The sequence below is a fragment of the Panthera uncia genome, assembly GCF_023721935.1.
Source record: "Panthera uncia isolate 11264 chromosome B3 unlocalized genomic scaffold, Puncia_PCG_1.0 HiC_scaffold_1, whole genome shotgun sequence".
Lineage (NCBI taxonomy): Eukaryota > Metazoa > Chordata > Mammalia > Carnivora > Felidae > Panthera > Panthera uncia.
Genome location: NW_026057582.1, coordinates 103,727,095 through 103,752,446, shown reverse-complemented (window position 1 = coordinate 103,752,446; position 25,352 = coordinate 103,727,095). Strand labels below are relative to the sequence as shown.

General features: G+C 47.0%; 1 protein-coding gene across 3 annotated transcripts in view; it reads left to right on the top strand.

Annotated features, from left to right (window-relative positions):
- Nucleotides 1–10,970: 10,970 nt before the first annotated feature.
- The window catches only part of DAPK2 (death associated protein kinase 2), a 125,872-nt gene continuing 111,490 nt past the window's right edge, over nucleotides 10,971–25,352 (top strand). For 2 of the 3 annotated variants that reach the window (XM_049611757.1, XM_049611759.1), the window contains exon 1: nucleotides 16,214–17,499. In XM_049611757.1, the coding sequence (XP_049467714.1) occupies nucleotides 17,366–17,499 (134 nt within the window). In that variant the 5' untranslated portion in view covers nucleotides 16,214–17,365. Of the gene's footprint in view, nucleotides 11,249–16,213; nucleotides 17,500–25,352 lie in introns of those variants that run through there. The other variant, XM_049611758.1, reaches the window with a different exon arrangement.

The window sequence follows — 25,352 nt, the reverse complement described above, 5'->3', positions numbered from 1 at the left end:
GCCAAAACCAAGGGTTGGATGCTTAACCGACTGAGTCACCCAGGTGTCACAATTGCTCATTTTCTTTCATCACAAAAGTAATATAGATGCATAGCAAAACCAAAAAAAGCTCAAAAAATATAAAATGAAAACTGGTAGTGTCCCTTTCTGCCCACCTGTGTTACTCCCCAAAGACAATCAGTTTCAACAATTTTTAGTTTTAGTTTATCTGCTAATTACCATAATAGATGTTGTTTTACTCTCCCCAACTTTTGATTTTGAAAAACTTCAAACTTCCAGAGAAGTTGCAAGAAGAATTCATCTAGATCTATAGACCGTTAATAGTTTGCCATCGTTAGCTTTCTTTTACTGCACGTATATACATGTTCTCCTTTTTCCTGAACCATTTGAGGAACCACTGTAGACATAATGACATAATGCCATTTCTCCTCAAAATACTTCAACATGCATACACCCAAGAATAAGGACATTCTCCTCCATGAACCACAATATAATTCTCCCACTCAGAAAACATAGTATTGATATCATTACATAGTAAAGTTTCCATATTCAAGTTTCCGTAATCGTCCAACAATGTCTCTTTCAACTTCTTTTTACAATCCAGGATCCACTCACTCATCACACATTGCACAGAATTGTTATCTTTTCGCTCTCCTTTAATGTAGATTAGTTATGTTTTCTTTCGTGACGCTGATATTTTTGTTCATTTTTTAAGTTTTTTCTTTTTTTTTCTTTTTTCTTTCTTTTTTTTAATAATCTCTACACCCAGTGTAGACCTGGAACTGACAACCCTGAGATCAAGAGTCACATGCTCTACTGACTAAGCCAGCCAGGCACCCTCCTGGCACTGATATTTTTAAAGAGTATAGGTCAGTTGTTCGGCAGAATGTCTCTCAATCTGGGTTTGTCTGATTGTTTCCTCATGACCAGTTTCAATGTCCACATTTTTGGCAGGAATACTACACCGATGACGTTATCTTTCCCAGTGCAAATAACGTCCATTTGTCCCATTATTACTAATGCTCAGTTTGGACATTTTATTAAGGTGGGATCTGCCAGATTTCTCCATTGTAAAAGTACCTTTTTCTCTTTGTCATTAATGAATAGTCTGTGACATGGTAGTTAGAAACCAGCTGAGTATCTTGTTCTCCAACCATCTCTCACTCAGTGGTTTTGATATCCAGTGATTGATATCAAATATTGATATCAGTGATTGCCTGAACACCCCTTGCTATATGGTGGTAAAGTGGTGATTTTCCTAATTCCATAATGTCCACTTATGTGTTGGCATTTTTCTTTAAAAAATTGCTTTCTTTTCTTTTCCTCTCTTTGTTTTAATTTTAATGTTAATTTTAATTTTAAAAATAATTTTTATAAATCTCTGAAGTAAACAGGGTTAACTTTTTTTTAAAGCTTTTGTTTGTTTGTTTGTTTGTTTATTTTTAAGTAAGCTTTACCCCCAGTGTGGGGCTTGAATCTGTTACCCTGAGATCAAGAGTCACACACTCTATTGACTGTGCCATCCAGGCACCCCTTAATTTTTTTTTAAATATCAGATTAGAACATATCGATTCTTTTTAAAATTTTCAACATATTATAACCTATTCCTATCATTATTTATTTCAATACTCAAATTATTGCAAATCTAGTCAGTGGGAGCCCCTTCAAGCTGGCTCCCTTGTCGCCAACACATTCATTACCATCCATTTTTGAGTACTTCCTTACTTTCTGGCACAAGATGTTCTAGGTCATAGAACATCTTGTACTCTTCCTGCCTAGTACTCTCATCCTTGTACTCTCCCTGCCCCAGCCCTGGTATCAGCCATTTTCTTTAGGAGCCTTCCATTATAATTAAAAATAATATAAACTGGAGCAAACTCCTTTCCTTCTACCTCTTCTTTCCTTTCTACTTCCCAAATTTGTCGTGTGTGTGTATGTGTGTGTGTGTGTGTGTGTTGTCAAGATCTATAGCATCACATATTAATCTGTACCCACCATTAAACTAGTTCATTCTTAGCTTCAGGATTGTTTCTAAAAATTAAAAACCGATAAATGAGATGCATTTTATGACCGTATATAATCCTCTTTAGAAACAAATATGCAGGGGCATCTCAGTAGCTCAGTCGGTTAAGTGTCTGACTTCAGCTCAGGTCATGATCTTGTGATTTGTGGGTTCGAGCCCTGCACCGGGCTCTGTGTTGACAGCTCAGAGCCTGGAGTCTGCTTCAGATTCTGTGTCTCCCTCTCTCTCTCTGCTCCTCTCCACCTTACACTCTGTCTCTCGTTCTCTCTCTCAAAAGTAAATAAACATTAAAAAATTTTTTAAAAAAAGAAACAAATATGCATTGGGTGTCAAATTTTAGTGTAGATATGAATCTCCTAAAAGGCCTGTTAAAAATTCACATTCCTCAGCCCCACCTCCCAGAAGCTCTGAATCAATTCATTTAAGGGGTCTGGTGATTCTAAGACATTGTGAAGTAGTACTGGGTGCATAAAGAAAGAAATAGAATCCCATGTCATGAAAGTTTGTCAGCTTGATTGAGAAACCTTCAACTGTCAGCCCCTAAAGAATACTTTTGTTTTCTTTCTAGCTGTGTTCCATTCTTCTGGGTCCCAAGCTATTTCTTGTATCTTGTATCATCCACTCTCTTGGATTCTTTACACATTTTCTGCATTTTCCAGAGTAATTCTTTTTTCATCTTGGATGTGTGTGCTAAAATTTCTGAACCATTTTGAAAAAAAAAAAAGAGACTTCATTTTGCTGTCATGTTTAGTGGACAGTTTGGTTTGATAAAAGAGAAGTCTGTTGTTCGTCTGATTTGTATTCTTGAGGCAAGATGCTTTTCCCCTCTGAATTCTTTTAGGATTTTTTTCTTTATTCTTAGGATTCTAAAATATCATCATGATGTGCCTTGGTATAGATATGTTTTTCATTAACCCTTCTTGGCCCTTGATGGTTTCCTTTAATCTGAAGATTTTTATCTTTTTTTTTTTTTTTAATTTTTTGCCAGATAATTTTCTTTTAGTATATCTTCTATTATTTTTCCATCTCCTTGAATACTCATTTTAGACTAATGTTGGACTCCCTAGATATATTCTCCATGCTTCTGAACATCTCTTCATATTACACATCTTTTTGTTTTGTTCTTGGAGACTTCTTTATTTTCCAGTTTACAAACTGTGTAAGTGGGTTGGGTGTGTTGTTAGTCCAGCTTTCCTATTGAGGACTGGGTAAGGACCAGAAGGTTGGGGACAAATTGCCAAGATATGTAGACTTTTACTCTGAGCATGATACACTGTGGTGTATTTCACTGCTAGATGAAGCTATCCTTTTCTGCCCTCTGCCCCTCATGGAGGGCCAGACTTACCTCTTCTCTGCTTCTGCCAAGGGTCCCCACCACCCTGTCAGGAAGGTACGTTGTTGTCTTTTTCGCATAGAGTTATTCTCACTCAGGCTTTCTCTCAAATTCAAAGCTGTATACTCTGGCCAGTGGATAGGTGGAAGAATAAGGGAGGGGCCTATTGGCCCCACTGTGCTTGGTGTGGTATTTTGTGATTGATCCTGTCACACCATACACTGCTCCCCAACTCCTGCTCTCCCTAATGTTCAATGCAGAACTTGGAGATTTGGGGTATGGCATAATTGGGGCTCTGGAGTCAGACTGCCTGAGTGTAAACCCTCTCTCTGCTTCATGTTAACTGTGTGAGTCTCACTAAGCCTCATTTATAGAATGGAGATTATAATAATAAGTGACTGGTGCACAGTAAGTGTTCAATTATCGTTAGTGACTATGAAGACTATGAACTCTGACACCATGGGCTGTGTTTTTTAAAAATATTTGAAAATATTTTTTCTTTTTTAGAGAGAGAGAGAGAGAGAGAGAGAAAGAGAATACTAAGCAGGCTCCATGTTCAATGCAGAGCCCGATGTGAGGCTCCATCCCACCTTTTGTTATTCAGCATCATATAATCAAAAAACATATTTATAATCCTATTTAATAACTTTTCAATTTAATATATCTATTGATTTCCTACTATGAAAGATGAGGGCTTAATGCTCATAGTTTTCCCCATTCTGCATCCTTCTCTCTATTGAGAGAAGATAAAAATTTATAATTCACATTTTATGACATGTAAATATTTATTCAGAGCTCAGAGCTGAGCTGTGGTGTATTGTGATGAACACTTCATTACTTACATACTTTTTTGTTATTTTCTGGAATTAATAGTCACTTTGTCATTTTTATTCATTTAATTTTTGTGTGTGTACCTATAATAGATGCATCCCCAAATTTTCCTCTCAAAGAGCACCACTCAACAGGTTAAAACACATTGCCCAATGTATCAATTTCACTTCTCTCTTGGAGCCACCACTCTTGGAGCCCTCTGTTCCCTACAGTTCCTCTGCTCTAATCTCAAATGGTTGCCTTCGAGGCCTGCTGCACACTGTCAACCTTGGGGTCCTCTTCACGGTCATCCCGGGAGCTCCATCCACTTCTCTCTTGTGTTGGAAACTCCGTGACAAGGTAGAAAACTCCAGGTGTGAAGGAAAATGTCTTCATTTGGTTCCTGGCCCTTCACCATTGAGCACGTTCCTGTCTCTTCCAGTTGTGCTGGTTGTTGCCAACTTAGCACAAAGGGATTCCCTGTAAGGCTAGAGGGACTCAGAATCAAAGAGACGCTGGAATAGGAGGAACCAAAGAGGCTCTAGAGGTTGGAACCATCTGTCCAGCATGTCTCCACTGCTGCTGCTGCCCAATGAACATCTTGGCAGTACTCACTTGAGATCCAAAGTGCTGGGCAGAAGTATGTGATTGGCCAAGCCTAGTCTCATGAAGACTGGGGTTGGAAGAAGGAGAATTTTCTCCCTACAGTTTTGGTGGGAGATGGTTCATCATCTCTGCGTATACCCTAGTACTGCCACCATAGTTGTTTCCTCCCAAATGGGAGGAAGGCATTGGACATTGGACAGTCAAAACAAATCAAATGCCTACTACATTCTTTGAGTTTCAGTTTATATAATATAATAAAATATAATAAAGATAATAAATATATATAATAAAAATACTATCAGTCTATACAAGTATTCAACTTGGGGATTAAATGAAATAATAGGAAAACTCAGTACAGTGCCTGACTCAGGACAGATTCTCTGTAAATGTTGGTTTGATTTGAGTAGAAAGATGAACATATTCTATGTGGATGGAGTAACAGAAACCAAGGCTGAGAGGCTAGAAAACCTCAGAGGAAAGAGCTGAGGAGGTCTGGGGTCCCTTACACTGGAGAACAGTTCTGGTGAGGAAGGAGGCCCAGTTCTGTTTGGGGCAGAGGCCACTGTGGATAGCTGGTTTTGGCCTTTTTGCATTTGATTTCCCGGATGCAGCTGCTTATAACTGGGTCAGGACCTGGGCTCAGCTGGGATGGAGTCAGCATACAGACCAGGGAGGGCAGGTCAGGAGCTTTGAGTTGGAGGGTCAGCCCATACGGAGGTCAGGGATCAGCCATGGGTGTGGCAGGAGCCACCGCAGAATGACCAGGTCTGGCCCTGCAGTTTCTTTTCAGAGGGGGTTGGGGGAGGAAATGCTGTCTTCCCCATCCTTCCCTCATGGATCCATGAAAGGCCTCTGATGGGTCTAAGCACATCACCAGCAAAGTGTGGGAAGGATGGCAGGAGAGACTCAAAGGACCCATTAACAAACATGGGAAGGTGAAATCTTATCTTCAGCTCAGCAGATAAAATTGTGACATTGAGGAAGAGCTCTCTCTTAAGAGGAACCTTCCTGCCCCAGCCCCCAGCACTCAGGGACCCTCCCTCCCACCCCTGGGCTCCTCTGGGTCCCTGCCCGGGCTCTGGCCTGGCCCCAGAGCATGGGGTTCTGGAACTTTGTTTCCAGGACAGCTTCTCTTCTTGGCTTTGAGCTCCTGAAGAGCAGGGCCTGTGTCTCACTTCTCTCAGGGAACAGCCCAGGGCCTGGCCCATGATGGGCACCAGCAAATTTTGAAAAATGAATGAGGCTGGAATTGAGCTGAGTCTTGGATAAAGGAAGGTCAAAGGAAGAAAGTATTTCATAGAGTTGCAGGAACAACATGGCCTGAGAGATATGGCACAAGTGACAGACTGTCTTGAGAGAGGGACGCACCTGTTTGGGGAGGGAAGGTGACATTTGTACCAGTGCCTTCTCAAATATTTTGTCTGGTCCTCACATCAACCCTGAGGGAATAGGTGTAATTATTCCTTTTTTATAGATGAGGCAACTGAAGCTCAGAGAGGGAAAATGATTTCCCTAGAAAGTGGATGGACAGGAATATAAATAGGGCTACTTGATCCCCGAGCCTAGAGTAGTAGGTAGGTGAAATTTGTACCCCTAAAGGTAGGCATAATTTGGGGGCCTTCTCCAAGAACTCAGTGTGCATGCCACCAACCTCTGCCCCAGACTGAAGGTGGTGCCAAATGCCTGGGTCATGATCCTACAGTGTGACCCCTATGCTGGCTCAGGTGGGGGTTGGGGCAGTAAATGGCAGGTGGTTCCATACTCCCAGCCCTTTGTCCACACAGCTACTCCCACCTAATGTGCTCCCTTTCCCTCCCCCTCCTACTCACTTGGTCCTCTTCTTTCAAGTTTGAATCAAGCCTCTCCTTCCCCTCAAACCCCTCATGATGCCTGCTAGACTACTCTAGCCTCCTGACACTTCTGAGCATTGAGTCTATACTTGCCCCTAACAGCATCCAGCCCCAGGAGGCGCCCTTGAATGTTTACAGAGTGAATGAGCGTGTACACGTGCCCAGGAAATCCCCATCCTCTGGGTTTCCAGGAAAAGGCAAGGCTTCCCACACCCCAGCCCCTTCCTTGGTGGGGTCAAGGCCTTGCTGAGTCCAGTAAGGCTAGATGTTGAAGCAGCCACCTTTGGCTTCAGGATCCCGTGGGCCTCCTGAGGGAGGAAACAGGAAGGGCTTCCAGGCCTGCTCCACACCCTCGACATTGCCTGGCTGGGTGTGGGAGAGCAGAGGGCACAGGGCAGGGTGGGCAGGGCTGGGAAGGGCTGAGAAGCCAGGCCACCAGGCCACCTTTGGGAGGAGGAGGCTTCCTGCCTGCCTCCTACCCAAGAGGCAAGCCAGCCAGCCAGGGAGGAACCACCTGTGCCCTCCCCTGGCCTGCTCCAATAGCCTAAGAAAGGAGTCAGTGCTGGGCCCATTGTCAAGAAGCCTGCATTCCAGACTTCATGTGACACTTGCTAAGAACCTCCTCTGGGCCAGGCTGGTGATGGGTGGGGTGCAAAGATGGCTAAGATCCATTTCCTCCTCTAGGGAAGCTCACACCAGACATTAAAGGAAAAATTAAAACAGCTAATACTCATTGAGCGCTCTGCCACATGCTAGACCCTGATCTAAGTCCTTCACATATATCTCTAATGAATATATGTTGTTGAACATCCACAACGCTATTCTTAGCTCCACTTGGCCGTTGGGGATAATGAGACACAGAGGGATCAAGAAGCTTGCCCTAGATCACACAGTAAGTGAATTACATGCTGGGATCCGCACTCAGGCTTGTGGCATCATTTAATCCTCAAACTCTGCACTCTCTGTATAGACTCCAGCGCCAGCTGCCCCAGCCGACTTGTGCAGCAGCTTAATCCCTGCCCTGTCTCCTTGCCAGCAGGTTGTTAGGCTCTGTAAACTTGCCAGGCACCAAAGTGTGCTTTAGGATATCGTCATGTTCATTGCCCTCTGCTGCTTGCTACGGTTACCTCTTTCCCTGTGGGCTTATTCCCTGTGGAAGCTTCAAGCTCCTGTGACTCACCCATCTCACAGTCCCTTGGAGAATCTTGCACAAAGCAGGTGCTCAGATGTGTTTGCAGTTTGGTGAGCTGATGGAGGATGCTTTCATTTCCCCAGATCTCTGTGACATGAACAAAGTGGTTCTCAACCTGTACACTGGAATCACTTGGGGAGTTTTAACCACTACTGATGCCCAGATTCTACTTCTAGAGGCTCCAATGTAATTGGTGAGGGGTATAGTCTGAGCATGAGGATTATTAAATACTCTCAGGCAATTCTGATGGGCAGCCATGGCTGAGAACCCCTGTATTGACACGGTTTTAGAATACTTTCAAATTTCCATGGAGAGCAGTGTGTGGAAGGGGCAGAGGAGCAGAAAGATCCTGGATTTTGGAGATGGACAGGCCAGATTCACAGCACACTCAGCGTCTTACAAGTTGGGTGAGCTTTGTGGGCAAGTCAACTTCCCCAAACCTCAGTTACTACATCTGTAAAAAGGGATAATTGCATCTACCTTGAAGTAAAGTTCTTGGCACTGAGATGGCACATGTTGGAAGAAATGAACCGTACATCTCTCCATCCAACATATGATCACTAAGTGCCAGGTACTTCGGTATCCTTGGGGGACAACAGAAACAAGACAGTTGTGGTCTTGTGACATTTACATTCTAGCAATCCAATTTAACAAACTTTATTGGGTTGGAGATATCAGACACTGCCTGGGTACAGAGATGAGCAAGCCATTGTCCTTGCCCTAAAGGCAAAGAGAAGTGGGCACTAATGATAACTAAAACAGGGGAAGGGGAATGCCAGTTAGGTGCAAACCAAGAGCGGTGGGGTTCAGGGGAGAAAGCCAGCTGGAGGTAGATCAGGAAGGTTTCCATGGAAGATATGATACCTGAGAGGGCCCTTGAAGGAGGGGTATGATTTTGTAGGATGGGATGGGGGTGGGTGAGTGGAGTGGCTTAAACAAAAACATGGATGTAGGAACAGCCAATAATCCAACCTGGCAAAAGAGCTGGATGTGTATCCACAGGACAGAAGAGGATGTATGTGTAGGCCTGGGAAATGTAGGCTGGAGCTTTAATTGCCAGAGTGAGGCATTTGTACTATTTTCTCAGCCGTTGGAACCATGCAGGAGCTGGAGTGGAATTGCTTGATTCTTACCTGGCCCTTCCTCTGGTTTCATTATGGAATATGTGCACTGTTGCTCCCACCCTTGGGACCTTTCCTTCTCTGCCCACTGCCACTTTGGTCCTATGTTCAGTGCTCAATGTCCTGTCGCTGCTGTCAGATGAGGGTCTGATAAGCTCACTCAATCTTAAGCAAAAAATGCATTTCCAGATGGTATCTCCTTAGGCACTTGCATTTGACAAGTACAGTGGAAAGCGCACCAAACAGAATCTGGCAGAGGCCTGGTTCTAATCCTGGCTCTGCCTCTTCCCAGCTGTGTGACCTTGGGCAAGTCACTTTTTCTTTTCTGAGCCTCAGTTTCCTCATCTGAAAAATGACAGGCTGGTTGGGGTGATTGATAATGACCCTTCCAGCTGCAGTGTTCTTTGACTAATTTGCCAAGTATCAAATCTAAGAATTACTTCCTGCAAGGGGAATGCTGTTGTTGCACATTAGGTGTTAAGCATGAGGCTCATAGGGGAAGTGATGGAGAGGCTACATGTAGGTGTTCTGGCAGTGTTGGCCGAGTCCAGCTTGGATTCATCATAGCCCAGGCTATGATGTGAATGAAGAAGCCTCCAGAATATTCCATCTCCCAGCCATTCAAGTCGTTCCCAACTACTCAAGTCTTCCCCGTTGAAGCCCCAGACACTGTGGAGCAGAGAGAAGCCAAATTGTGCAATGTCTGAATTCCTGACCCTCAGAATTTGTGAGCCTGACAAGATTGCTGTTTCAAGCCACCAAGGCTGAGGTGGTTTGTTACATAGCAGTAGATGACTGGAAATGGGCGGGGTGTGTGTGTGTGTGTGTGTGTGTGTGTGTGTGTGTGTGTTTTGAGGGTACTGTGAGGATGAAGGGTCGCCCTATGCTGATGAAAGCTCAGTGGGTGTTCTTCTCTGTCACTGACATTGGAAGCTACCTCTGGTCTTGGGTATTACTCCAGGTAGCATGGTGTTCTTGGGACAGGAGACTCAGGGCCTGCACTGTCCTGGGATGTGAAAGTTTATAAACAAGGAAGTTCTGCGGTCTTTTTCCGGGCTGTCTCAGGCACTGGTCAGCTGGGGGGGCGGGGTTCATCTGTACTTGTCAGTACCCCCAGTATGTGGGGGAGAGGTTGCCCACACTGGTGGAGGTCCTCTAGATGCAACTTGCACATGCTTTCGTTTCAGCCCCATGTAAGCTCCATTGGACACTCTAAGAAGGGTTGTTTGCCCCACTTAACTGATGAAGGAAAAGCTCGGGTGCCATGCCTAAGACTATACATGGGGAATGGCAGAGTGGGGCTTTGAACCAAAGGGCAGAGCTCTGAATCTAACACCTTCTCCTCTAGGACTGTCTTGAGGAGCCCTGTGGGTGACTTAGGGATGGAAACTCTGGGAAGGGGCCTCCGTTTCCTTTTGCTAAACAGTCTCATGTCTTGAAGTAAGTTCTGTCTTGGCTGTGATTCTGTTTCCGCTTCCTTCTTCCCATCACCCTCTCCACTCTCACTCTTCTTTTCCCCTCCTGGGATTCTTGGCAGAAGGACGAGAGGAGGAATCCACTGCCAAGTCCTTTATTAAGGAAGGGTTGACGGTGATGCGGGGCTTCCTTTACCAACCTTGCAGAGGCTGGGGTACGGAGGGCGAAGGAGGTTAGGCTGCTTCCAAGCTGGGGCTTGGTGGTGAGGAGGGGAGTGTCCCTCTCCATCTCAGCCCCTACCCAGCTATGAAACGTGGGTGGTGAGGTTCCCAGAAGAATATGTCAGGGAGCCTTCTGGCTGGGAGGGAGGAAACGGCCTATTCCCTAGTGGGACTTCCTCTCTCACAGTGTGCGTGTTGGGGGAGGGGGGTGTGGAGGTTAGGGGTGGAGGGACAAGGAAATAACATTGTCTGAGCGATTGTCCCAGGCTACGTCACATTATCAGCTCATTTAAATCATTTTCCAGATAAATCTTGGAGAGGTTCGTTGACTTGCCCAAGGCCACACAGCTTGTGAGCCTCAGAGCCGGTAAGGACGCCTGGAGGGTCTTGCCCCTGGCTCTCGCCCTTGACTCCTGGAAGTGTCGCCGGACCTGGTGGAAGGCTGTCGGCCCTCACCTCGGGGCTGTCCGGAGGGGGCTCCCAGCAGGGGGCGCCCCGAGTCCCGTCCCGGGGCGGCCGGGAGCGCCTCCAGCCGGCGCCTGGGACCGGGCAGGCCGCTCCGCCCCCTCGGCTCCTCAGCGGCTCCGCGGGCGGGCGGCCGGAGAGCAGAGACGAGCGCCGCGCACCCGGTCGCGCCTGCCGTGCTCGCCGTGCCCGCCCAGCGCAGCCTCCCGCCGTGAGTAGCGCCCGTGTGCGGGCTCGACGGGCGGGACGGGGCGCGCGGGGCTGAGGCTGGCGGGGACAGATTGGTCCCGGGATCTGTCTCGGGTTCCCCAAGCCCGCCGCCCCGGTCCCTGACGCCACCCCCCCGGGTATGGCCGGCCTTGCCCTTGGGCGCTGTGGCCAGCACTGGACCTGCCCGCTGCGCCCCAGGGGGCCGCGCTCCGAAGCCTGGCACTTTGACCCGAGGGACCGGGTGGGGGCAGCGGGCCGAGGCCTGGCACCCAGGCGAGAGATAGAGACAGACTTTCATCAACATAGGGCGCCTTAATGGAGAGAGCACTACAGATTCTCGGGAGGAGAGGGGCCAGTCTTCTCAGCAACGGCCACCTCGCACACCTCCTCTCCCCATTTGCACAAGGACTCGTTTCAAGAAGGCTGCTCCGTACATAGTCAGCTTGCTTGTGGCAGAATGAAGCTGTGGTCCCCATCGTCAGGGGCCCAGGCCAAGGCCAGAGCTACGGTGGGCATGGGGGTAGTCAGTGGGTCTGGGGTAGAAGGGCATAGGAAGGAAGGCATTGTCAATTGTTGACCCTGATTCTGGACCAGGCATTGTGGATGCCTCATGGCATGTGTGGGTCTGGCTAGCCCTCACTGTGACTTTGCCATGTGGAAATTAGTATTCTCACTTTGGGAAGGAGGAAAGAGGTGAACACTGAGGACATGAAGGTAGTGATACGTTAGGGGTACACCCTGGAAGAGAGGAAGTCATAGCTGGTTGCCTCAGAAGCAGGTGGGAAGAAGGTCCCTGGGGGCATGTGGAAAGAACATAGCCCCTGACACCTTGTTCTCTAGAATCCAGCCGAGGGCAGCTGGGGGCTGCTGCTATGGTTTCTGACTCTGATTCCCAGCTGCGTCCATGTAAGGTATTTCTGGGAGAGTCCTGGTGACTAAGGGGAGCTGGTGCCTTGACCTCTTCACAAATACTTTCAGAGTCCTGTTCTTCCCCAAACCGCCCATCTCCTAAGATGTGTTTTTAACACCTAAAGTGGCCCCACTGATAATTCAGCTGCTTTGGGAGAGGCTTGGGCAGAGGGTGCAGGGGTGTGGATGAGGGTGGGTGGGTGCTGGTCTGGAGCAAGTTTCCAGCTGGCAGGAATGAGACCTGAACTGTCCTGACCACCTCCCTCAGGTTTGGCTCCTTATTAGACATGAGAGTGAACAAGCAGGCTGCACATGGACTGGACCTTCACTAGAAAAATGGGGTTTTCTCTTGTCAATTTAGGCAAATGGCTTATGTCTGAGCCCAAGTTTCTTTATCAGGGGTTGGAGTTCGTCAAAGCCTTGAATGCCTGGAGGGGGTGTGTGATGCTGGAGTCCCTTTCCTTATTTTTTTTTTTTAAGATTTTTAAAAAATGTTTTATTTATTTTTGAGACAGAGAGAGACAGAGCATGAGCAGGGGAGGGGCAGAGAGAGAATGAGACACAGAATCGGAAGCAGGCTCCAGGCTCTGAGCCGTCAGCACAGAGCCCGATGCAGGGCTCGAACTCACAAACTGTGAGATCATGACCTGAGCCAAGACCTCAACCGACTGAGCCACCCAAGCGCCCCTAGGGTCCCTTTCCTTCTGTGGATGGCCTCCTCAGAGCCTGGGTGATGATTCCTAGTGTGGGGAGAGGTAGAAGAGGACCATCATGCCTGCTCCCTTGCAGTGGTCCCATTTCACTGACTTATATTGGGTGAGGTGGTGTGATGGTCTCTGAATGTTCAGCAGCATGAGCAGGGTTGAGGGTGCTCTCATCGACGCCCAGAGCAGAACAGCTGGAGCGGACTAGCTGTGTGACTCAATAAGTCCCTTCCCCTGTCTGGTCCTTAGTTTCCTTCTTTTGTAAAGCAAGTGGGTTAGGCCAGACACCAGTGGTTTTCAACCACCCCGCCCCCCCGACCGCCATGAATTCTTACACAGAGCCCTAACTTACAATATAAAGTAGAACTGCTGTGCCTCCCCTTCCTCATGCCGGTGGCTCCTGAAGCAGAGTTTAAAAATCCCCTAAATGATCTTTGAGGTCCCTTTTTCTGAGGTTCTAGGAAATCTGTGTTAACCCTCAGAAGTGTTGCTTATTATTAGGGTTGGGGGCAGGAGTATGAATTCTAGCGATTCCATTAAGAGAAATGTGGGCATTAAGATGGGCTTCATCCTTGGAATGTCTAGAGCTGATGGCCTGTGCCTCTGACCAAAAGCTGTAGCTGTGTCCCTCCCCTCTGCCGTGTGCTTTCATCTTTTCAGGGCCCAAAAGGTTCCTGTACCCTGGGACCTTTTCTGGGTCCTAACTGGTGATTATAATTCCACCTCAGAGTTTCTCCCCTTTAGTTCATGTTCCTACACTGAGAAAATTGATAAAATACAAATTCATCTTGGGGAGAGATATCAGGAAGAGGCTTTAAGTTGTTATTGGTTATTTTAACTTGAAGCATCTGAGCAGTGGTTTTGAGAATGGAGCCTGGGCCACTACATTTAAATCAACCAACATTTATGGAGCACCTGCTGTCTACCAGCTGCTACAAGGGGACAGAGGTGAGAATGTCACCACCACTGCCCTCATGGGGCTCCAAGACAGTAGGCAGGAGGGAAGGAATTCACATTTGTTGGAACCATCTAGACACTACTTAAAACATTTTACGTATGATATCTCATTTTGTCTGAAAGTAGATATTAGTCTCATGTTTTATTATGTAAAATTTTGATTGTATACAAAGTAAGTGTACATACCACATAGCCATGTAACCACTGCCCAGATCAAGAAACAGCATTGCCTGTACCCTGAAACCCCCATTGAGTCCTAGACATCACCTCCCACCCAGGGGTAACCACTATTCTGACTTTTAGCACCACAGGTGAGTTTTGCCTAAATGGAATCACACAGTATGTAATCTTTTCTGTCTGGCTTCTTTCATTCAACATTATTAGGCTTGTGAGTTTCATCTATGCTGTTGCAGGTAGCCGTAGTTTATTTATTCTCATTGTTGTGTAATAATTCTATTGCATGGGTATAACTCCATTTACATATCTATTCCTCTATTGATGGCCATTTGGTTGTTTCCAATTTTTAGTTATTACTAATAATGCTGCCGTGAACATTCTGACATGGGACATTTTGGAAGGCGTCTACATGCATTTCCCTTACAGATGTCCATAGAAACTGCCTGACAGATTTCCAAAGTGGTTGTCCCAGAGTGTGCTTCTCCTGGCAGTGTTTGAGAGTTCTGATTTCTCCACATAGTCACCAACAGTAGGCATTTTCCAGATTCATTTTCCATGTAAGTAATTTGAAGCTTAGAAAAGTTGTCCTGTGCTCAATGTGTGCAGAGGTTGTGGAGCTGGGGTTTAAACCCGGGTGTGACTATGGAATCTGTGAATTCTCCTTCTGGGTTAGACATAGACAGTTATGAGCCAAAATACGAAAGCTCTAACCCTAAAAATGTATGATGAGACCTCTCTGGGAACTGAAAGGGAGAAGGGGGTTTTAATTTGTTTTCATGAGTAAAAGGGTCATGGAGCCTCAGAGTTGGTAGCATTTGAGCTAGGTCTTGTGGGAAGAGAGCAGTTTTCCTAGGGAGGCTCTCCAGGTGGGCCTTCCATGGAAAGGGGCCAGGTTGAGCTGAGGCATGGCAAGGGTGGAAGTTTTGGGGGCATGGGAAAGGTCTACTTTAGCTATACTATAGGTATGTGGGGGGAGGGAGATAAGGCCAAAAAGGTTAGTTGGAGCCAAACTGGTGGTCGTAGTTTGTCCTTAGGGGGGCTCCCTTGCCCCCGAGCCCCTGGCTATCCCTGGAGCCCAAGGCAGGGGCTCATGATTTTGTTGGGGAGCTGGGATTGCTTTGAACCCCTCTCAGCTCCTGATAGCAAATGGAGCTGGCCTATTGCCAAATGGAGGATCTTAGCTGTTCCAGGGGCTGCTCTCAGTGTATCTGTCAACAGAACTTCTTGGAGTTTTCTGCTTTTCTTTAGGTGTGTGAACTGAGTAGCCCCACCCCTCAGGACCTACCTGATCCAAAGGAGATGGTAGATAGCAGTCCTACCACGCTCTGGGCTAGTGTCAGGAAATTTGCCAGGATGGGGGTTGGGGGAGTGAATGAAGGGGTCTAGCTTCTGATATGGGTCAAACTGAACTTTCCAGAAGGATCCCAAAACCTTTGCCTTAGAAGGGAGTTGAAATGGTTGTCTCCATTGCTGTGGGAAGCAGAAACACAGATGATGGCCTGGGATGAGCCAGATAATAACAGTAATAATAACCTTTCGAATTTGCCTAGGAGTTTATGCCCTTGTCACAATGGATGCCCACAGGGCTGTGTGAAGTAGGTGATATGGATGTTATCAGCCCCTTTTACAGATGAGGGGACTGAGGCCCAAAGATGGTGCCAACCTGTGTGGGTTACACAGCTAATACACACCTAGGCTAGTCTACAACTGGGGCTCCCGGGAGCCTGCCCTTTTTTGTGTTCCATGCTTGCTGGGCTCAGGCCAAGCACAAGGTGAAGACCGAAGAGGGAGGAGGATGCCCGATGGACCACGTGCACTGACAGGGCAGGAGGTCGGCAGGTGACCAGGAGAGTCAGGCTGGGGAGCCAGGCCAGCTCTGCCTGGGGGTCTTCAGGGATGTGTGCTCCATGGAAGGGAGGGAGGCAAGCCGCATCTCAGTAATAGAGCTGTGGTTTGCAGGGGGCAGCATTGGAGGAAAGAGGGTGAAATGTATACATTTTCTGAGAGTTGGAACAGCTCCAGCCACTTGGCACTGATGAGACTCACCCTTATGTAATGGTGCCTCCACCCAGCTTGGTGAAAACAGTCTTTTGGGGCTCATGGGGCCCTGGGCGTGGTTGGTATCTGATTGGCAGGCAGAAGAAAAGCTGCCAACTCTAGCCAAAATGAGCTCTGAGAGGCCTTTGCTAATGACTCTCGAAAGACACATCCACAGGCAGCTGGTTTTATCTTTGTCATTTGCAGGCTGTGTCCTGGGCCCTGCCCTTGGGGTGCTGTCCAGGATGGCATATGGAACTCCAAGAATGGGTGGGGCTTCTTGGGGCAGGGGGATCCCAGGGTAGGATGCATACAGTCTCTTCTGGTGTAGTGGTGAATATTCCCCATGGCTCAGAGTTGTCTTCTGGCTCTTACTGAGGTGATCTGGGCGGGCAGTTGGCTCCATTTTATAGATGAGGAATCTGAGGCTCCTCTGACAAGAGATGAGGTCACAGAGCTAGTTGTGGGCAGAATTGGAACTCGAACCTCTAGCTCCTGACTCCTGGTGCCTATTGTGATTTGTCACACCACTCCCGTCCATCTTTCCCTTGGGGCGATGAGTGAGAGAGTTTATAAATCAGTTCAGACTCGCACTTGGGTGGCACAGCCCCTGAGGGAACTGAGGTGATGATAATCCCTTACCTTTTTACAGCATTTTATAGTTTACAAAATAATTTCATGATTTGCATTTTTAAAATAGTATTAACCCATCTCACAGATGAGGAAACTGAGTCTCTGGCAGTTTACATGGCTTACCCAGGCAATTGGGACTTGAATCCAGAACTTCTGACTCAAAGATGAGGGCTCTCTCTCCTGTCTTATGGTTGCTTCTTTTCTTAGTAGACCTGGATTTCCTGAGTACAAATTGCCGAAGCTGGCCATGCTGCTGTTTCTCTGAACTTGTTCAGAGCAGATCTGAAGAAGTGAGGAGGGCTCTTTTTCTATCTCCTTAACAAATTTGAATTGGTATACATCAAATAAGAACCGTATAGGGGCACCTGGGTGGCTCAGTCCATTAAGCGTCCGACTTCGGCTCAGGTCATGATCTCATGGTTCATGAGCTGGAGCCCTGCGTCAGCCTCTGTGCCAACAGCTCAGAGCCTGGAGCCTGCTTCTCCCTCTTGCCCCTCCCTCACTTGTGCTCTATCTCTCTCTCAAAAATAAATAAATATTAAAAAAAAAAAAGAACCGTATATCGTCAGTCATTGGTGAGAAAAGGCTTGCTTGAGCAGGGCCATTCTTAAGGAACCAGTGCTGTGGATTATTGTTAAGTTATTGGCTCCTTGCAAGCTGATTACTTTTAGGCCCAGACTCTGAGGCTTCCACCAGTGTTCATGGCTGTCCTGACCTCCCGTTTCCTCCCGTTTCAGGGCTGTATGTTCCAGGCCTCAATGAAGAGCCCAAACATGGAGACGTTCAAGCAGCAGAAGGTGGAGGACTTTTATGACATCGGAGAGGAGCTGGGGAGGTAAGAGGCTGGGAGAGGTGGAGGGGGTGCCTCTCCTGGTACACTTGTCACTTGATCTTGTAGGCATGGGCTTGTCACAGGACTCGTGGGAAACCTTAAAAACAATCCTGAGGCATTCACCTTCGTGTGCGGCTCTGAAAACAGTCATCTCTGTGGAAATAAAGACTTGCTGGCATAAGGGACTAGAATTCTTGAGCTCTAGGTTTTCAGTATAGCCTGGCTGACAGTTATGGTGAGTCTAAATGATTCTCGTTTCATCTATTACTTTTCTCACAAAGCCATTCCCAGGTTCTGGACTGAGACCTGGTCTGTTGGTTTTCTTCTCTGAGTCCCACTTAGGATTCTCCATGGCTCTCAGGATTTTGTTTCATAAGCTCAGTGCCTGAATGGGAAGTGAAGTAATCCTCCTGAAAATGGATTCACGTTGAGTAACAGGGTACGCGAGCCTCGTCATGAAGGTTCCTAGGATCTGAGTTATTGGGTGCATTTTTAGGTTTGCTAAATCTAGAATGCAGCCAGGGATAAGTCCTGATATCTGAAAGTAGTTACTCTTCAGAAAGGAATGAAGATTTCCCAAGCTCTCTTCTTGCCTTCCATTTCCAGAATCTGCTAATATTTAAACAGTTTTTTAGTGATTACAGATCACCAGCCCTAGGATTGGATTCTCACTGCAATGCAAGAGATGGGAATTCATTTCATTCTCATTTTGCAAGTGAGGAAACTGGCCCAAAGAGTTTAAGCAAGTTGCCTGAAATTGGTCAGCCAGCGAGTGACGTGGCCAAGGTCTGGCACACCTGTCATGCCCTTTCCAACGAGCATGGCACTTACACACTCACATATGCTTACCGGTACACCAAGCCTCACCCCTTCACACACCCAGTAAAGTAAAAACTTGGGGGGTTTAGGGCCTTTGCTGTATCCACGATGCAACACAGGAAGCCTTTCCCCTTTATAAAGCTCTCGGGTCAAGCCTAATTCTCTTACTTTCTTTTATGTTTAAAGACAAAATTGAAAGAGTTTCAAAGCCAGAGGAGCCTTATTCCAAGAAGAAGGTGCAGTTACTTCAAGTCCAGGGAGTGCTTGTCCTGACTGACTAGCTGGCTGGGTGGGGGAGCAAAGACTGCAGAGACCCTGGAGGGGAATGAGTCCTCAGCCTTCTGCCTGAGCCGGCTGCCACTGACAATCCAGGGGTGAAGGGGTGGGAAGAAGACAGAGGGCCAGAGGCTGGAGTGTGGTCAGTTGCAGTCTGCCTCTGAATGGGAAGCCAGGTGCTTCTCCTGACCTTGGTGATACAAGGGAGAAAGTGGCAAGCTCAGCAGCAGACCCTGGCAGGCCTTGCCCGTGGCATTTGATTTGGTAGCCTCACCTTGGCCACATCCTACGGGGGTCTGTGCCAAGTGCTCTGGGTACAGATATGAGCAAGACATGGACAGTTTCAGTCCTGGACGTTCAGCCTGGCCATAGGGGCAGCCGTGCACATGCCAAGGCCAGAGTTGGATGGGACCTTGTTGGGGCGGGGGCTCTGAGGAAGAAAGTGGAAGCAGTTTCCTGGGGGAATTCATCTATTCTTCCTTCTTAGTCCCGTCTCTCCCCAGTTTGTACATCAGGGCTATTAGAACTGGAGGAGGCCTGGGGCACCTGGAGGAGGCCTGGGACACCGGTTAGGTGTCCGACTTTGGCTCAGGTCATGATCTCACAGTTCATGGGTTCGAGCCCTGCATCGGGCTCTGTGCTGACAGCTCGGAGCCTAGAGTCTGCTTCAGATTCTGTGTCTCCCTCTCTCTCTGCCCCTCCCCCACTCACGCTCTGTCTCTCTCTCAAAAATAAATAAACATTAAAAAAATTTTTATTAAGAACTGGAAGAGGCCTCTTCTCTGGTCCTTCACGTATAGCAGGGTGGAGGGCCTGTACCTCACAGCCTGGGAGCCTTGGATGACTCCCCCTCATTTCAAAAGTGTTGACTGGACATAGGGTAGGTAAGAGGCTGAAGAGGCCTGAGGCCTTTGGAATGGCTTGAAATCCTAGGATTTGTGGTCTAGAGGCCAGATGAGCTAGAAGGCTTATAGAGATCCTTTCTTCCAGGCTCTTCATCTGAAAACTGAGGAAACTGAGACTCAGAGAGGGGAAGATCTTGCCAGGGGCCATAAACAGGCTGGACCTAGAGCTGCCAGCAGATGAGTGCTGAGATTCAGAAGGGGCAGTTCTCTTTTTCTCTCCTCCCCTCCTTTTCTTCACTTATCATGCTTCTGAGGAGGTTCCTTGTGCCAGGCACTGTCCAAGGTAGTGGCAAACCAGCAGATGCATTCCTGTCCTTTTGCAGCTTATGATCCACTGATGGACAAAGGCTCTAAACCAGTGAACAGGGGAACCAAGAGCATAATTCATTATGGCATGTGTTAAGGGCTGTGCAAGGAGAGAACAGGATGCACTGAGACAGAATAGGGGACACAGTTGAGACCAAGTGGTCAGGGAATGCTGCTCTGAGGAAGTGACTGTCCATTTGAGAACTGAGGGCTAAAGGTGCGGGCAAAGGCAACAATATGGACACAGGCCAAGAGCTGCTGAAACTTGAGCTGTAGGTGAGCAGTGCTAGATGAGGTTAGAGACATAGGTGTTAGACACATGGCCAGTGAGCTTTGTGTCAACACAGAGTGGTGGAAAGGTTTGGCACATATTGAGATTTGGGTCCCCTTCCTAGCTGTGCAACCTTAGGACAGTTTACTCAACCTCTCTGGGGCCTCTGTTTTCTTACCCATAAGATAGAAATAATAACAGTACCTAGTCCATGGTCGTGGGAATCAAGTGAAATGCCAAGTCTATGGTACCCTCATGGAACCAGGCACAGGGTAAGTGCTCGATGAACAAGAGCTTCTGGCCTTTGAAGTATATTTGGGACACCAAGGCCCTGCCTCCCACCTCTGGAGCGCCCCCAAGAGGGAGGTGTGGGACTCTGCAGGAAGAACAGAGTTGTTGGGTCATGCTTATTTTGGGGAGAGGTGCATGTAAACCTGCTTCCTCTGCTGTCAGTGAGCACCCTAGGCTAAACTCAGGGATGTCTTACTGATTTAGCTCCTCATTCAGTCCTTCCTGTGCAAAAATGAAAACAAGCAACACCATTTTTCATTTTTACCCGTACTGATAGATGAAGCTCACACACCTAATGTTGGGTAAAGAAAGCCAGGTGCAAATGAGTCCGTACTGTATAATTCCATTTGGGTAAAGCTCAAAATGGGCAAAATGAATCAATGGTGCTGGAAGTCAGAATAGTGGTTATTCCGAAAGAACTAGTGACTAGAAGGCGGCATGAGGGAGGTCCCATGGGGTGGGTATTGTTCTGTTTCTTGATCTGGGCACTTACTTCACAGATACATCCTTTATGAAAAGCCATACCTCTTTATGTGCATTTTTTTCTGTAGGCCTGTTATATCTTAACTAAAACCGTGCATTAACAAACAAGGAATCTTTCACTCTGTTCCTTGGCCTAGTCTGGTCCCTAAAGCTCATGTTTTTGATTCATTTGGATGTCTTTATGTCCTTATCCTACAAGTAAGAGAGCATCTGGGAGTAAAGCTGCTAAATCCACCTTTGGATTGGGACAGTGTGCCCTGACTGGAGGGTCCTCAGCTGCTTGACCATGTGATTCTTAACTGATTTCAGGCTGAGTGCAGATACTTAGCTGTGCCATTTTGGTACCAGCCTGCTGGGGATGCTGGAGATTGTCTGCTGCTTCTGAGAGTGGCTGGAGAAATGCTGCAACCTACAGATTCTGGCTTCTCCCAGCCTTGGTAGTCAGGGTAGGGTAGAGCAAGGGAATATTAGAGCAGGATTTATAAAGAAAAAACCCATCCAATTCCTCCTTTTTAGACAAGGCTAGGTCCAGAGAGGGGAAGTGACTTGTCCGAGGTCACTCGGGGAACTAGTCATAGACCAAGATGGGGACCAGTGGTCTGACTACTCTTAGTCTGGGGCTCTGGCTACCACACCATAAGGACCCACAACGTACGAACTCATTTTTGCTCTCATTTGAATGCTTCTCAGGGAGTGGAGGAGAATATATAGTAGGGTGGTCTTTTCTGTTTGACCTTGAGAGTAGAGCAACAGTGTCGGAGTCAGGAGGTTGAGCATTGGGGAAGGAGTGATGTTCCCCAGGGGGAGGGCACTGATAGATACTTCCTCCCCCTGGGGGGTATGCCCAAGAGTACAAGGTATTTTAGTGAAAGCAGCATGTAATGATCAGTGCTTTCTTCTCTCTTGTGCTTATATTACTTTCCTTTACTTAGATTATTACATTGACATAAAATCATAAAATGTTATGCTGAACTGGATTTCAACAAGAAGTTAGTCCAAATCTCCATTTTATAGATAAGGAAAGTGAGGCCGAGCTCACTGAGGAGGTGAGCTGATTTGTCCAAGGTCCTAGAGTAAGCAATATGGAAGGTGGAACTTAAAGAAGCTTTTATATTATTTTATTTTAAAAAATATTTTAAATTTATTTATTTATGTATTTAACATAAGGCAGGAGGGACAAAGGGAGAGAGAATCTCAAGCAGCCTCCATGCCCCTGTCGAGGGGCTTAATCTCACCACTATGAGATCATGACCTTAGCCAAGATCAAGAGTCGGATGCCTAACCAACTGAGCCACCTAGGCACTCCAGAAGCTTTCAAAATACACTGTGCTAGTTTAAACAAACATACAAGGGTGCCTGGGTGGCTCAGTTGGTTCAGTGTCCGACTTTGGCTCAGGTCATGATCTCATAGTTTGTGAGCTCAAGCCCCATGTTGGGCTCTGCACTAAGAGCATGGAGCCTGGAGCCTGCTTTGAATTCTTTATCTCACTCTTTCTCTGTCCCTGCTTGTGCTCTGTCTCCAAACAAACAAACAAACAAATAAACAAACAAAAAAATGTTTATCGATATGTACATTCAATTTTCATCTGTAGCCCCAGCTCTGTCAAGGAGCCTACCTCACCATTACCCCATACATGCCCTCACCCCACCGCCCTCTTCCCTGGTGAAGACAACAGCCATAAGCCTTGTTACTACTCACAGGAGGCTCATGTATGAAAGGCTGAAAGGTACCCTGCCAGGCACGTAACCTGCAGAATCCCCTTTTGTAGGGACAGGAGCCTTGGGCCAGGGAAGGAGCCACTGTTCTGGACCTCACCCTTCCTAAACAGAGCTGAGGAATTTGCTGCGACATCCATATTGACAGGGCTGCCTGCCAGACCTGAGTCACCCGATGGGGTTCTCAGTGGTTAAGATCACACATGTAGCTTAGCCAGGGCAGCCTCTTTTGGGAGAGAAACAAAACCTACAGGAATGTGTAGAGCTCAGATTTACTCAGGCTGGGTTCTATAGCCCAGTCTAACCACAAAGCACTATAGGAAACAACAATAATAAGTGTTTGGATTTACCTGTTTCAGTCTTTGGGGAAGGGTTTCCAAGGTGAACTTTGAAGCGAAGAGGCTTTTGGTATTTCTTTTTAAATTAAAAACTTCTTTTTTTATTATAGAAGTTATGCATGGCAAATGTCATAAAGTTCTGAAGAGTTCAAGTAAAAGGTCAACTCCCTCTACCCTCCTTCCTTGTCTCATGCCCACAGCTAGACTTTGATGATAATTTTCTTCTGTTGCCTTTTAGAACTTTTCTAAGCAAAGCAAGTGTGTACAGGGGCCCAGATGGGATCATATGACCATAACTACAACTTGCTTTATTCACTTAATGAAATACATTGACTATCTCTAAAAATCTTTTAATTTATTTTTTAATTTTAGAGAGAGAGAGAGCACAAGTGGAAGAAAGGGAAAGAGGGAGAGAGAGAGAGAGAGAGAGAGAGAGAGAGAGAGAGAGAGAGAATCCCAAGCAAGCACCATGCTCAGTGCAGAGCCGGATGCAGGGGGCTTGATCCCACGACTCTGGGATCATGACCTAAGCCAACAGCAAGAGTCAGAGGCTTAACTGACTGAGACACCCAGGTGCCCCTGAATATCTTTCACAGCAGTATATAGAGATCTTGGAGACTTATTTTGGATGAAAGTTTTTTTTTTTTAAATAAAAAACTAGAGAAGACAAGCCAATAAGAAATTAGTAGCCTTAACTCAGCCAACTATTTTTATTTCTGACTTCTACCTTCTCATTTTTCCAGAGCTGTTTCTTACACCCACACACCCCCTTCTCTTTTGTGTCTGCTTGAGGCACATAAGCTCAGAGTTAACATTCTCCCAAGTGCTGAGCTCCTGGGGCAGGGTGGGGAGGCCGGGGGCGGGGGGGGGGGGGGGGGGAGCAGGGCAGCTCTCATGGCCCCGGGATTGCCCAGGGATGAGATGAGGCCTATCTCACATTTGTTTGTTTGGGGCCATCAGCTCTTTTGAAGGCAGGTTTTCTTATTTTGTTTATTTGTTTGTGTTTGTTTAAGTTTTTATTTTAGTTCCAGTTAGTTAACATACAGTGTAATATTAGTTTCAGGTGTACAATATAGTGATTCAACACTTCCATACAACACCCGGTGCTCATCACAAGTGCACTCCTTAATCCCCGTCATCTAGTTCACCCATCCCCCACCCTGTCCCCTAGGTTCTTACTTTGAGTGTCACTATAGCACTGAGACAGAGGCCAAAGGTCCCAACAACTTCGCTGACTTCTCCTTGTTCTTGCTGTTCCCTTGCTCTTGGATAAGTTAAATTTTTCCTTCAAGGTCTAGGTCAAATGCTCTCTCCTTAGCAAATCCTGACTCACCCTATCCTACTCCACCCTGTTCTATAGACATAATTACTGCTTATTCTGGACCCACATCCCTGTTAAGTGCTCAGGTCATCATACCTCATGTTACCTGAAAGAGTTCACTGGTCATCTTCCCACTGAAGATTCCTCCAGGCGGGGCACCCCTCTATAGTGTCCAGAGCAGGCCTTTTACACTTGATAAGTGCTCGGCTCCCACAGATACCCATCAGGAGACTGCAGTGCTATCTGGAACCTACTCGGAGTTAAATCTGAGGCAGAAAACCTCAGCCAAGTCCCCAGCACCCATAGACCTTGGCATCCATGAACGTTCAGAATTTTGCAAACACAAAGTGGGAAACAAAACGCAAACATTACTTCCATTTCCTGGACACACATTATTATATTTAATCCTTATAACGTCCTGAGAAGCCAGCTGGGAAATTCCACTCGGTGCAACACAACAAATCTTAGAGAAAGTCAGAAATAAAAGCCAGAAACTTTTCTGGGCAGAGTCCTGTCTGCTACTCTGGGCTGGAATTTTTGTGCCTCTCTGATAGCATACGTGTTTATATTTCCTGTTGCTGGGAAGGTGAAAGTGGCTGACATATGTTAAGAATCTTCTGCACTCACATCCGTGTCTGTGCCGAGTGCTTCCCATCCTTCTAGGACAATATGAGCTGGGTCACATTCCCACTCCCCAGATGAGGAAACTGAGGCTCAGGGAAGTTTTACACGGACTCTTTTTGTCACTCATGCCAAAAGGCTTCTCTGCCACTAACACCAGGCTTATCTTCTTCAGGCCCAGGAAGCTCTCAGCTTGGTGTTAGTGGCAGGGAAGACTTTTGGGCCATAGTTGTCTCCTAGGCGAGCTAGTGGTTTCTGAAAGATGAGTGGGGTGTGTGGATGCATACGTACACATCTGTACTTTAGGTCATTATCATAGTCCGATGCCTCTTCCTAGGCACCCACTGTGTGATGGGCACCATTTAGGGCTCAGGCCTTGCACCAGAAGAACTCAAGCTCAGCTGGGGCACAAGGATACTCTCCTCAAAAGCTAGTGAAATGAGATAGAACAGTCCATGAGCTAATAGGGGGACCCCTAAAACATGTGCCAGTTGTTCAGAGGAGGAAAC